The sequence below is a fragment of the Anopheles coluzzii genome, chromosome 3, assembly GCF_943734685.1.
Source record: "Anopheles coluzzii chromosome 3, AcolN3, whole genome shotgun sequence".
Classification (NCBI taxonomy): domain Eukaryota; kingdom Metazoa; phylum Arthropoda; class Insecta; order Diptera; family Culicidae; genus Anopheles; species Anopheles coluzzii.
The window spans coordinates 84,270,623-84,285,713 of NC_064671.1; the positions used below are offsets into that span (position 1 = coordinate 84,270,623).

The window sequence follows — 15,091 nt, forward strand, 5'->3', positions numbered from 1 at the left end:
CTCTCGTTCAAACATCGACCGTGATGTAATGCGCGCAATCAGTGCAATAAATTGCTCGTCCAATAATACCACCAGTTGCTACATTGTAGCACCAGCGGATCAAAGGGTTCCACCGGCATTCGGTTGACCGATAATAGTAGCGCACACAGCAACTGGGAGTGGATTTTTCCTGCGGATTTTGCGCGATTTGTACCAATTTCACCCACACGTGGTGGTGGTCTCTGGCATGGCGTTGTGTGCGCTACCAGGCCCCGGTGGCGCACACACACACACAAACAAACATACAACACTCTTTTCTCCCGTGCGATCGCTGTTATCTGGACGCTGAAAACAAATAGTTGGCTGCTTTCTTCACGGCGCGGTATCTCCGTTTCCGCGGACGTTCCTTGTCTGCTCGCGCGTAGAAGTCTTTCGTACGCTTAGAGCGCTTCGCTCCGTGGTAGCAGCGTGCGCTGGTTGGAACAATTAACAACAGTTGGTCGTGTTCTGGTAACTTGGTTTTCTCTTCACCCTTTTTCCTCGGCTCCCACTCTCTCTCCCCTTCCCCTTCGTCCACGCTTTGTTTCCCTTTCATCTGCTTTTTACTTCGCCCTTCCCGGACCCTCTTGGCGGCCACCTGTTGGTGGCTAGGTGTGGATAGAATTGGCCGCGGTTTTATTATCAGCCTTCTGCAGTGTCTAGTCAGTGGCAGGAGTATTTCTATTTGCTGTTATTTGTTACCCTTTCGGTAGCCAACCCTTTCGCCGGCTCATGCAGGTTCGTTTTAATGCGTGCCAAGGGCCTGTTGGGCTTTATCGCTCTCTCACTCCCTCGCACAGTGATTTTTCAAAGGGCAGTTTTCTTTTCGCTGGTGAAGATTACACTCCCAACCTCGCTTGTGGCCCAACGCTGGTAGTGATTTCAGTTTTATTGCTCCCGCGCATAACAACAACAGCAAGGGTTCTCGTTTGCCTGCCGAGATGGATGGGATGAAATTGAAACCGAAGCGAAGCGCGTGTGGGTTGAGGGCCGCCACGGTACGCTAGAACAACGGACGAATGAGCCGTTGGAAGGGTCGTGGGGCTTTCGCTTTAAAAACCAAGAATAAATGTACAATCGGTGGCTGTGGGTGTGTTTGTGAATCTCGGTAGCTCGAAAGACCGAGAACGAGTGGGGCCATCGTTCTAATTAAACCTTCTGCTTGTTGGGTTCTTTTTAATAACAATGCGTCTACAAGCGGCTGGGACGCTTGGGATGGTAATAAAATGAGGAAATGTGTTTATATTGTCCATCTTTTATGGCATGTTTCACGAGCTAGATTGACTTCTTGGGGGGTTGCATTCGGTGTTGCTAATGGCGATTAGATGATGTTCTACGCTGGTAGAAGAGCGGATTCATTGTAACAAGGTATCTTACATGTAATTATCAATCTAAAACCAAAACCAAATTAATGAATCTTTATGTAATTGCATTTTTTAACCTCTCGATAAGTAAAAATATCACTTCACGCTGTTACTAACTGCCGCCCCCCGTGCCGGTGATTGCAAATATTAAATTTTCACCACCCGCTCGAGTAAAGAATATTGCCATCGACGCGCGCCAGCGAAGAAAGCGTCTCGAACGGGGTAGCAAAAAGCCGAGCTAATGGGCATCACTATCACGCCGCGCTATTTAGCTCAGTTTGAAAGTTTTTTGTTGTGTTTTTGCTTGTTTCATGTTTCACTCGCACTGCTGGCACTACAGGCCCCTTGGTTACAAATTTCATCTCATTGTTTGGCGTGCAATGGTGCAAAAAACTATCGCCCCATTATTCCCCACCCCTTCAGGCCTCGTCCACCGTTGCATCAAATACCGACGTTACGTGCAGCCCGTCAACGCCGTTTTGTGGCGAGCGAGTGAGCGCGCGCGCGCGCGCGCTTTTCTTCTGCAATTTTCTCCGCTTCCAGTTTTCCAGTTATGTTACGATTAATTGCCCCACAGCGTTTGTTGGCGAGGGTGGAGATGGGATGAGTGAGTGGGTTGCTTGTTGCGCTACACACACACACACCATCACCGCCGTACTGCCCGCTGTCAAAGTCCGCAAAGGCTCATCTACGTTGCAGCGTTTCGTATCAGCCGCTGCTGTTACGATCATCGAGCAGCTTGATGAAGCGCAGTTTTTCCGAAGCAATATCGCGCAGCGCAGCACTGCTTTTATTGGGAGGAAAATGCCTTGGCCACGATTGTGGCAGCAGTGTGCGTGGGTTGAACACTTCTTTTTTGTCGGTGGACAACTTAACACGGCTTTCATTGACGTCGTTGAACGTCGAATTAAATTTCGCTATCACTAGTTGGCGACCGCAAAAGTAGCCACCACCAAGTTGGACCCCGTGGGACAAGAATTAGTGTGGTACGGTTTTGTTTTTCTTCTTTTCGCTTTGGGCAGCGAATTCTGAATGAAAGGAGGCCCACCCAGGGTGATATTGCGCTGGTACCGTTAGGTTCGTGTGTAACCTGCTGCCGTGCCCATCTGGTCAAATTAAGCAAAAATACAATAAAAACCGGATAGAAGGATTAAGAACGCAGCGGCGACATTCTCTCGCGAGGTACGAGAACAGAACTCTCACTCGCCGGGACACCCTTTTCCATAGCAACAGCTCCAGTCTTGTTAGGAAAGAATGGAGGCAGGATTGGCCATTGTCTGCCGCACTTTTTGCTAGTGCTAGATGGAACGTTTGATTAAAAAGGCTAAGCGCTATTGCGCCCAATCAATCAGCATCAGACGGGCGGCGGGTGTTTTAATGTGGGAATACTGGCCGCGCGCAGCAATCAATCGTGTGTCAAACCATGGGGATAAAGATAGGGAAAGGCAAACAAGATTTCGATGGCCGGAAGCGGGTACTAGGTTAGTCCGGTCACGAACCCAAGGCAGCGGGTTTGCCTGCGTCTATTTATCAGCCCAATCCCATCATCGACCCGTTTAACACCTATCTACGCACACGCATCACCGAGAGGGGGCAATGAACTTGAACACCGTACCATCGATGTGGTGGTTTTGCGAAGCATTTTAAGATCCACAAGAGGTCACTTTTGAGTACGCTCGGTGGTGATTTTGTGTGTGAAGAATTATGCTCGAAGATCATAAATGTGAACGGAGCAAAGATTGCAAAATAACATTAAAACTGGAGAAATTGTTCAACACGCACTGTACCACGGGCACAATAAAATCAACCCAAAATTGCCCCGATATCAATTATTGTAATGAGTGCACATTAGGCACCATTAATTACGATGATACAATTGCCAGCCTTTGGTTGCTTTTATTTTGTGTGTGAGCCGATTGCATCCCTTGCCACGGATCGATTTGCAAAGATGCAAAGTGCAACATTCCAATTTCGAGATTCCCAATCGGTGACGTCCCACCAGATTGCCACGCTAAGTCGACCAAATGTGACCATTCCCTTGGGGCTTATGTTGGAGCAGGTTTGATTGGCGTACGATCGCACTTGCAACTGCGACGCTGGCCAACAATTTGGCCACGTTTGTTGGCAATATTTTCCCAAATTTAATTATACGGATACGCGCGCATACTTTTTTTTTCTGATGATCCGTTCTTGGCAGAATTCCATTCGATTCGGTTGGGAGACGTGGTAACCATGGTTTTTGCTGTGCTGTGCTATGCTGTCCCACTCACAAGAAGCGCTACCACTTCACACGGTGTCCCGATCGACGGGACGACTGTTAATGGGTGGTTTTGGGTGTTGTTTTTTGTTTTTTGAAAAGGAAAAAGCTCTGAGCAGAAATTGAGAAGGGGTTCGAAGGTTTCTACCTTCTGCTGGAAAATAATCATGATGTTGGGGGAGAGTAGACAAAAAATCCCTATTTCCCCCACCTGTACCCTATGATTAGGCTAATAGCTTAACCGGTGGGTATTCTGCTCACGGTGTTTGTCTAGCTAATTGTCCGGCAGAGGAACCCTTTTTTACCCCCCGGCTGTTCTGCGGAAGGTGGGAGATGAATTTATAATTGGTTGATTGAAGGTATTTTTTCGATTAAGAACACAAAAATAATCTAGGAACGGTTAAAAGGTACAGTCGAATTTTGGTCCCATGTTTGTCTCATTTTGTCTTTTGGGTGAGAAAAATGTACAACATAAATAAAATTTGGAGAGTTTTTTTTTTGTAAAAGGACTGAATAAAAAATGTCTAGTGAATTTCAATCATGCATTTAAACTTAAAAAATTATAAACTGTTGGTGCCATGACCAGGATTATAAAATTAATTTAGAAAAATTCTATCATAAGGGTCTCGGAATTATGTTAAGTAAATTCACTTTGATTTGATTGATTAAACTTTTTCAACAACTTTCTCATATCAATACAAAGGTTGATGACGTGACCAGGATTATAGCTTGAATTTGCAACTCTTGACCAAATCGCAATCGCACTATGAACTCCTCATCTAATTGGCAAAAAAAGGTCCATTGACCCTCTCGCAACCGTGTGACCTCAAAATATACATAATGTTCCGCCCAAGTTTTTACCGATTGACCAACAAAAAAAGGCGTTTATGAATTATGAATTTCCACGGCATGTGTATGTTGCAGCAAACGCACGCACACACAATTCGCACACTCGACGATAATTCGATTAACGGCGCTTTTGTTTTGGGGGAAGCATCCGCCAGCGAAATAGTTTCGAGGTTACGCAGTACCTCCGATCGCGTAACTTGCTTGTCATTTACTTATGTGTTTTTATGTTATTTTTTTTGGGTTCCTTTCTTCTTCTCGACCCCATTCACTGCAACGTATCAAGGCGCATCTGCATCTCGCCAAATAACGCTACGCACGCACGAGAAAACGCGACTGCCGCGAGAGCGAGAGAAATTTTTACTTAATTTAATTTTGATTACCAACCTTTTCCAACCCTCTTCCGCCGCACCCATCACGATCACTGCGCGATTGGAAGGTGGAATTTGCTTTCTTTCCACCGACCATCAAGCATAGTTTAGGTGTTGATGGCAAGCGAGACACAATCGGTCCCCCCGTTCGGTGCTTTCGAAGCGTTCCGGTGATCAGCTGATTTAACTGTGATCTAATTTCCCCCAGTTTCACCCTCAGCGTACGAGATCACATTTCCCCCGGCGCAGTGAGGAAGGGCAAGAAAAAAAGCCGTCCCCTCCTTCTTGGCCCTGTTCGCGTAACAGCATTCGTCGGAAAGGCGAAAGAAAGCGTTTAATTCGATCGCGCTACGAAAAACCTCAATATTTAGGGACAGAAGAAATAGATGGAGCCTGCTAGCAACTTGGCGCATGCGTTGGCAGCTTTTTGAGGGCATTTGAAGGCCGGAAAATTGCGGCATGAAGTAAGAAACCCCCTACACTAAAACCAGAGCTAGACCTCGAGAAACATTTATGAATAAGCATTGATGCGTTCAGTCCCCAAATCTGCATGAAGCCGCACAAATTGTGAGTGGATTACAAAACAAGCAGGGGTTTGAATATGGCACAGCGCTGATTTTCGGTACATTATTCCATTGCGAGGTAGGGGAGTTTGAATTGATTTCACTTCTTGTTGTGAAGGTTCCACAAAAAAGCAACTTCACAATTCTGCAAACCGATTCACCGACTCCAAATACAATGTAAAATCAGCTTCACAAAAACAAGCTGCAAAACGATAGCAGCAACAGCAGCAAAAAAAGCCCCGCCACATTCTAACGTCATAATTCAAACCATTGCTCGTTCTACGTGCACGAAAAATTGATAATCTTCCACCATTAAAATTACGACCATCTCTCGCCCCGCAGCCCCTGCGAAGCCGAACCCTGTCCAACTCTGTCCGAAAAGTAATGATCAGCTTCGATGGATCCTCCCATCGTTGCCACTTTACTGCGATCACGCTCTGAGGATCATCTTGGTGCGGCCCGCGCGGAAAGATCCTGCGCCGTGCTTCATTCTTTAATGGTTCGCTCACCAACTCCGCCAACTCCCCAGCTCATTCGCATCCTTATCGTGGGGTTTGCGTTTATTTTTTACCTTTTATTTTTTTTTTATTTTCGCCTGCAACCACCGTCTGGGACGCATCCCGGATTGTGTTTCCAGTTTTATGTTATTTGAAAAATTTGTTAACTCATTCAGCGAAACGCGCCGGTTCGCCAGAGCGACGGCGGCGGAGAATGGGAAAGTGTACGGGCCCTCCCATCGCGAACGCAACTTGCTACCTTGCTCCATTAGTGGAGCTTAGGGTATGCTTTGGGGTTTGTTGTTTTGCGCCTGTTGTCTTCCTTTTTTCCCTACATAACAAAATCCGAGCTGGAAGCAGAGAGCGTGGCTGAAATGGTGGCGCGGAAAGGGTCACGATCGCGAAAGATCGCGCGCGCGGACGTATCTCATATCTTCGGCAGTTCCCGACTCCCTCCATGCATGATACCTCGCGCAGTCCTTCTGTATCGGAGGAGGAGGTGTTCACTTTTATCATTCGTAAAAGTGTTTTAACCATACCCCCGTTTTGGTTCCCTCGGTCTGGCAGAGTTAGGTTCCTTCGCGGAGGTTAGAACTTTAGAAAGAATCCGGGAAGAACCTTTTTTAGTGCGTTTCTTTCCTTGAGGAACCCTCGTTCGCCTTATTTTCAAGGCACAGCCTGCCAATAAAATGAAGCAAACCGCGCTAAAATCGCACGAATCTTCTTGCTGACCTTGCAGTCGTCATTCGCAGTGATCGAAAATCTTTTCCCGCCGCGAAAGAGTCAAAAGGACCGGACCCGAAAAACCTTTTAATTGCAATTTTCTGCCTTTATCCTTTCTGCGGCGCAGGAGCTTCCCTTTTGCTTTAGTTTTTGGCCCCATTGTGTTAGGAGAAAAAGAGGTTCTCAAAACGGTCGGGCAAACGAGAAGGATTAAAAGGCGGTTTGAAGATTGTTTGGAAGCTTTCAAGGATTTTTCATCCCGCCTACCTGCCTCGCTGCGAGAGAGAGAGAGAGAGAGCCGTTAATGGTTCAGCCCGATGAGCCCGATGGTGGATGGAATATGAAACTAAATTTGATTTATAATGAAAAGACAAACGGCAATTGTTGGGACCTGGGGCACATCTCAATTTCGGTGTGTTCCCTCCCGAAGCGGTGGTTTGGGTTGTTGAAGATTTGTTCTTCTTTTTTTTTTGGTGGCGGTAAATAATGAGCCAAAGCCAGCGGGATGCATTCAGCGACCAATTATTCGGTGATGAATATTTCAAGGCTACTGGCCGTACATTAGGGATTCAATTAAAGCGTTCGTTCAGTGTGTTCTTAAAGAGAAATAAATGCAAATTAATTTAACAAAAATAATAAAAAACATTCCTACACGCTCTTAGTACAGCATTGCAGCATGACCTTTGCTTTCATCGTCCCCCGTCTGACCCGTCTTAATTAAGTCACACGGTTGGAGAAATTAGCTGCCTTCCCGTAATGCGGATGCACTTTCTACCCTCGCGATCCGATCCAGAGCCAGATAGGCGACGCTTGAATGACGACGGCTCTTACTTTCCCGGCCCGGTTCCCTTTGCCGGCTGGTGCGAGCGGTTGGGCGTGAACGTAAGACCCAGCGTCCCACGCTAATGATGCTGATTTGTTCATAAGGTTGATTGCATATTTCCCCCAATCCCAGAGGAGAGGAAATTATGTACGATCGCAGGCAATGCAGGTGAGACAGGAAAGTTCAGCATACGTAAATAAAAAATACATACATGGCAGCATGTTTCCAAGTAGCAAGAGAAGAAAAACAATCAAGTGCGAACTAATGGGCTGAGATCACGATCACACAATAAACCGCGGGTAGAGAGTGAAATGTCAAGCTGTGACAGCTGTGAGTGTCTTTGTATGTCTGTGTGTGTGTGTGTGTGTGTGTGTGTGTGTGTGTGTGTGTGTGTGTGTGTGTGTGTGTCTGTGTATGTATGTATGTGTGTGTGGCAAGAGTTATGCAAACTATGTGTAGTTTAATTGATAAGAATTGTTCAATAATTAACATGTGTAAAGCAGGCAAATTCCACACAAAACATCAAAACACATTGTTTGGTGGCCATTTAATCCGGTTCGAAGGACCAAATTCACTTTCTCTGGAAGAAGGTATATTAATTGAGTTTTTCTACTGATTTTTTTTTCCTTTGAGCTATACAACAGTGAGATTGAAAGGAAAACTTCACTCCTAATGGACACACTCAAACAAGCAAACAAAAAATCACACACGTAGGAACACTATAAAAAAGCACGCACACATCACGGAAGCTGTCATGGGAACGGTTTGGGACTTATTGGAGGGACAAAATCTCAGCAGAACTTACCTCCGCCTAATGTTGCAACAGCCTGATGATGCTTGGTAGTGGTGGTGGCGGCCGTGGTACCGACCAGATTCCCGCTGGCCGTCTGCAGCGTCGGCGACGGTCCCATCACCCCGTACTTGATCGGCTTGAAGTGGAAGAAGGAGGGCGAATAGCCCGACCCGGCCCGGCTCAGCGAGCTGAACCGCTCCTCCCGATCTTCCACGTACAGCCCCTCCTTCCCCATCGCGGCCAGCTGGCGCCCCTTGGGCATAAACATCACCAGAAACACGGTGGACGAGGTCGCCACCAGGCCGAACGCGAGGCAAGCGTCCCGGTGCCGATCGGCCACCGCCAACCCGCACAGTGTCCACCCGAGCCAGATTGGTATGATGCCCCCGATCGCCAGCCCAATGTACGTCGCCTCCCGGTAGTTGTCCCGTATGCCGCGCGACTTGATCGCCAGTATGGCGACGAACACGATCAGAAACACGATGTAGATCAGCGAGAGCAGCAGCTCGGCGAACGGCGTGTGGCAGAGCGGTATGGTCGGCGTGGCCGTGGCGGCCAGATCGCCCGCCGTCAGCAGCAGATGGTAGCGGCTGGACACGGCCGTACTGCTAGCACCACCCACGCCCGCACCCACCGGCACATTATCCACACCGGGCGGGGACGTGAGCAGCCACTGGCCGCCGACCGCCACCTGTATCAGCACGGCGAACAGCAGCAGCAGCCCCTGGTACGGTGCCGGCAGGTACACGCCCCCGTTCAGGCTGATCAGAAACACACACTTCACGAGCAGCGACGCGAAGACGAGCGCGAACGCAACGCCGGCCCCGAAGCGCATCGTAGCGCAGGACAGCACGGTCGGGTTGACGGTCAGCACGGCCGCCAGCCCGGAGCAGGCGAACAGCCCGAGCAGCAGCATCTGGCCGAGGAAGAGGTGCCTCCGGCTCGGCGACGTCCGCCAGGCCTTGCACAGCACGAACACCTCGAACGCGGCCATCATCAGCATCGACAGCGAGGCGAGCACCAGCACCGGCACTACCCACGGCTCTTTGCGCAGCCCGCCCGCGTACCCGGTCGTCGACACGACCGTCGGCGGGGTCACGCTCTGGCGCGTTGTACTGCTGCTGCTGCTGCTGCTGCTGGTGGCAGCGGCCGGATGACGGGCGGCCAGTATGACCCCGCCGGGCCGCACCGTCGTGGAGCGGGACGCCGCGGACGACGCTGTCGATGGCACTACGAAGAACTCGGTCGACATCTCGAGCCGATGCGCCTGGGCGGAGGACGCATTGCTGATGCCGGCAATGTTGATACCGGCCGACGCACTTCTACCCGCACTCTCCGGGTGCTGCTGCACTACCGCATCACCCCCACTCACTACCGCCGCCACGTCACCGGTCGGTTCTAATCGATTCTGCGCGAGCTGATCCGTGCCGGAGGAACGACCGAGCGACTCCGGCTTGTGTGCGGCATCGATCGCGAAATAGTCACCACCGGAATCGTCACCACCCTTCGGCACTTCCTCCGCCTCGATCTCTTCCTCGCCCTCATCCTCCTCGCCCTCCTCCTCTTCGTCCTCCTCGGTGAGGTCCTGCGAGCCGGCCCGCACACCCGCACCCTTCACACTGCGCGAGCTAACCACCATCATCATCACGTCACTGCGCTTGATGTCATTGTCGGACGGGACACCGGGTGGATGGTGGGCCGGTGGCGAACCCGACCCCCCGCTCGGCACCCGCCCACCCGCGTACACTGTTGGCCCGCGGGCCTGCCTGCCACTAACACTCGGCCGCTCCGACGCACCGACCGGCCCGATGTCTTCCACCTGCGGGCGGTTGCGCGGTGCCAACCGGTCGCCGAACTTGGGCAGATTCAGCAACGCCCGGTGGTTGCTTTCCGCCGCATCGAGATCGGCGGCCGCATCCGCTTCTTCACCACTGCTACTGCTCACTGCCTGCGGGACAACACCAGCACCCGCCACACCACCCGTAGCCACCACACACCGATAGTGCACCAACTGGCAGAACGCCACCAGCGCGATCGCTAACACGAGCGCCGACCGTTTCGGTCGACGAGCCATACCGAACTGTGAAGTGCTGGCTCAGCGGTCCATGGGCTGCTCAACCGTGGCTCAACACGCGCCAACCAGAGAAAAAAAAAACGAAAAAACAACCGATCCCGCGCACAACTGTTCCGTCCGAGCGGCAGCAACGAAATGGTGAGCTGTTCGCGAGCGACGTGCGTTGTTTGGGGCTGCGGGCTCGATGCGTACTGGGCTGCTGGTTTCTGCTCACTCAGGAAAGGGTTTCGCTCACAGGTAGAGAGTGTGTGAGAGAGAAAGAGAGAGAGAGAGGTAAAGAAGGCTCCATGGTGAGAGTCTTTTATGTTGGGGGAGAATTTATCATCGAGCGCTTGTGGGCTTCTTGCCTTCTTGAGTAGCTCTTTGGGGGAGCTCACTCTCAAATGGAGCTCTTACTCTGTGTTTGAGAGCTGGTTGCACTATGATTCGGGCTTAGGATATAAAATTGTTGGATGTTTGATTTATTTTCCGGACAGATTGCTTAGGAAGATGATGTTCTGGATTGAATCATTACTATGAAAATGTGTCTACCACACTGAAACTAAGGTTCTCCAATTCCAATATTTAGATCAACAATACAACTAAGATCTTTTGAGAGATACGTGCGGATATCTTAGGGGGAAATTTTAATGTGACATTATTAATGCCCTGCGCTAAAAAATCTAATTCCAAACATCCAATCAAATGATTATATCCCCTCGAGATGTCACCAGAGACCAAATACGCGTCTAATCGTAGCTTCATTTTATCTATCAGACAGTGCTGTGTAGTGGTTTTGGGGCATAGTACAGCCACTAATCTGAAATTTTAAAGCAAAGTTAAGCCACGACTTTGATCGAGATATTCAAAGAAATGATCAAAGATTGAAAACCTTGTATTGAACGCAATGCTTAACGCCTCAGGTGATAAAAAATATCACTAATGAAGTGTGGACTCAGCTTGTCGTGATGTATAGGAATATGCATATGAGTCAAAACTATTTAGAACAGTGACAAAATATGATGGTTGTGATCACTTGTGTTTGTTTCATATTTTACTACGAAATCTCATATGTAATAGTGCCAGAGTGAATACGAGATTTGAATTTAATACACCTTTTCTAATGTCTTTAATTGAGCACATATGCTTTTAATATTACATTAAAATCCATACTTTCTTCCTCTGGACATAGAACTCGCATACCATTTTGATAGTGTAATAGATATTTTTTTCCTTTGAACAGTAAAGTCGTTGAATAATATCTTTATATATCTATCTTCCTAATGACATTGGAAGAGAAAATTTTTGAATGCTTAGTTTAAGCAATATGCCAATAAGTTCTCAGATCGTCAATAATTTCTCACCAAATTTTGTTTATAAAATAATTAGATTCTGCACAGCGAGATCATGCTCTGTTAAGATGCAATTCAAACCCGCTCATTACTTGCGCAGATCGCAACAAGTTCAAGTGCATTAGGATCTCACCGTTCGAGTTTAAATATCTCGTTCCTCTCGCGTGAGAAAGAGTACCGCTAACAATCAACGGGGAAGTAAGAGAGTCGCTTTAAATCGCAGAGCAGAACGTGCTCGCACAAACCGCGTTGTGCGTGCAGTTTCGAATGCAAAATCGCTAGCTTCGAAACCATCAACCACCACCATCATCCACACGCTTTCACTCTCCACCTTGCGCGTGGTCTGTGGTCAGTTCTTGATGGGTAACCCTTTAAACGTAATAGCGTTACGTCTGTGGTCAATATAAAACATCCCTCTCCGACAGCTCCAACCTTACAGCGTACACGCAGTGTGTTGAGTAACCGACCAGTGGTGTACCAGAAGTACTGTTGTAAGCACAGGGCTGCGTTGGTTTCTCCCAGGATGTCTAGAACGGATGCCTACTAACCGGTGCCATTTCATTCACCTTTTTGTTTTCAACTGCTGCGAAGCCCGGGCTGATTACGAACCCGTTCTTTCCCAACACGAACCAAGTTTCTAAAATTCCATCAACGCCTCAACTGCAGGTTCGCCGACACCTGTTCCCGGCGGGGACAACCGGGAGCGTCCACAACACGCTTCCCTTCCACAAAACTCCAACCTAACGGTACCAGGAGGGTTGGTGTGCGTATCTACACATTGCTAGAGAATTTCTGCCCCCGCCCAGAACACCCGGAGACGGCACGGGAAACCGGACCAACTTTGCGTGTGCGAAACGGCGATAGCGTTGCCGGTGACCACTTTCCGTTTCCTTTCCGGTTAGGCTCTATCATCAGCAGCAGCAGCAGCTTCAGCAGCAATTTCTCGCCCGGCTGCAGAACGTTCCTGTGGGACGTAGCGCACAGCGATAGTGACGCAATTGCGCGCTATCGTACGCCATTAGTTCTAACACTTTCCGGTGGCAGATATTCTACCACTGCGGGCCCCGGTCTGGTGAAGACATAGACAAACCCCGTTGGTTGCCGTTGCTGGCTGTGCAGCGTCCTTCTTCAGAAGGCAATGTCCCGGGGCGTGCTACAAAACGAGCTCGAAACGAAAGTAGCCATTCCCGTTTTCACTTCTGCGCGGCGGTTTGGGCGAGCGAACGGCATCAGGCGACGAACCTTGGGGCGAGTTCCCGTTCGTTTTTGGTTTAGAACCGATCTGCATCATCATCATCATCGTCGTCGTCGTCGTGGTCGTCATCGCTCGTCGATCTTGGGCGCTTGATTGCTTCGGGGTCCCGTCTACGTTGGCGTGTCTTGTTAGCATGCATGACGGACATGATTTCCTTCGGTGAGGTTCGCGTCGCTTTCTCTTCCCCAAGCCGCCTTTCATCCCCCGCACGATGCACGATGCCCAAAGGCCTGGGGAAATGAAGCGGCACGAAAGCTCATAATGTCTGCCGCGCGTCTGAGGTGTTTTTGTTTGGTTCTTCGTGCTGGTCAGCGCCGGAAAGGAAAAAGTTCTGGTGTTCCACACACACACACACACACACACTCGCACACGACTCGACGCGGCGGCAGATTCATTATCAAGAACACAGCGATCACGACCGCGACCAATGATTGAATAATCTACGATCGGTTGACATACAAACATTTCTTTCCCATTTGGCATTGGATGCACCATGTCCTCCGGGAAGCTGTCAGACCTTAGGGCTTCACACAAATCCACACACACACACACACAAACAACCCTGCATTAGGTTAGGTGCAGCTTAAATCGCTCGTTCCCGCTGGGCCGAGGTTGCAGTTCCTTGCCCGCCGAAGGCAGAGCAGAGGAATTTGAGCTCTTGCCGTGCTGTGTGTACTCTTCCAATTTCATCCTCAGCAGCGTCGTCTGATGCCTCGCAGCGCACAAATCTCGCCCGGATGTCATTGATTACGGCATGCGACAGCCGCGGGTCAACAGTGCAACAATGTTTTGCGAACATTGCCTCCGCCGCCGACCGTGACTGTGCCCCACGGTACCGCCGGTGGATTGGGCTGGGTTCGGTTTGGTTTGGGTTTTCAATTTCCCGTATGCACCATACGAAACAAACCATCGACCATCGATCGTACTAAACCCGGGGTGGGTCGAATTGTGCTCACGATCTGCGGCTCGTCCCCAAACCCGGTCACGGATTCGTTTCGTTTTTCGTCATGAGTTTGTTTTGTTTGCGCTGTTTGCTTTTTATTTTCGGAAGCACAAGTGTCTGCTTCCTCCGAAAGGGTGGGTCAGTGGTTGTTTCGTGGCCCGTGGTGCCAGCCACCAGTCGAACCAGAACTGCATAATTCGAGCCGGGAAGGTTGTTGCGCCGGCGGTTTTTGGCGTCCGTGGACCGGGTCAGGTCATTGGCATTGCGGGTCGCGCGTTTTGCTCGTTCGATCCTTGCTTCCCGATCGGATTGGGGCGGAGAGGACCTCCAAAAATGGGGGACCAAATTTTCCAGCTCTTTGTTTCCTACCGGCACTGGCACAGGGTCGTAAACACAGAGTGTGGCTGTGTATGTTGCTTTATGGTGTGCGGAGTGCTCTTCGTTGCAAGCTTGATGTTTGATCTTTGTGCAGAGGTTCTGAAAAGAAAGTATTTGGTTAAATGTTTTGTTTTTATTCAAGAGTTTTTTTTTCATTTTTCTTTTCAATTCAATCAAGTTATTATTAAAGTTGTTATATTTGTTTGTTTGATATTTGTGTTTCTCTTTAATGTTTTTTTAAAGTTACTATTATATGTGTTATATTTTTCCCATCTTTTAATTGCTTTATTAAATTAAAATATTTTTTTAGTATAATAATAATGTTATCTGTAACGTTTTTTACCAACATCTAAGAAATGCAGAAAGTTTAAAAATCACTTTAACTTATTTTTTTCAGAGAACATGACTTTTTTTTTACTTCACAATCAAACAAGGAAATCTTATACGATTCGAATAGCATTACATGAAACCCTACCTTTTGCTGTGCAGCTTTTCGGTCACAATCTTCTGCCCTCCAATCCATCTCCGTTGCGCATTTGTGCAGCGGACGGATTTAAATGCATGCCGACGCTTTTACTGCTCCCGAGGTCGTAATTCAATAAAAGTTTCATTGCACAGCAAAACGCAAACATGCACGGTCCGATAAAGCGACGGCAGGGCGAATGGAGAGAAGATTGAATTTGGAAGTACAGCAAACAGCACACAGATACTTTCCAACGAATGTGCCGAAAACCAACGAAAGCACAAAGCTTTTGCAAAGAAACGCCACGCAAAAAAAAAAAAGAAACACAAACACACAACCCCCAAATCCGTCCGGTATCGCTTGAAACGCGCCACAAATGCAACGCCTGCCCG

The 15,091-nt window shown here is 48.9% G+C and overlaps 1 protein-coding gene across 2 annotated transcripts in view; it reads right to left on the reverse strand.

Moving 5' to 3' along the window:
- Window positions 1-10,529, reverse strand: part of LOC120958203 (uncharacterized) — a 45,897-nt gene extending 35,368 nt beyond the window's left edge. For both annotated transcript variants that reach the window (XM_040380831.2, XM_040380830.2), the window contains exon 1: window positions 8,268-10,529. In XM_040380831.2, coding sequence (XP_040236765.2) covers window positions 8,268-10,329 — 2,062 coding nt within the window. In that variant the 5' untranslated portion in view covers window positions 10,330-10,529. The remainder of the gene's footprint in view (window positions 1-8,267) is intronic.
- Window positions 10,530-15,091: the final 4,562 nt, after the last annotated feature.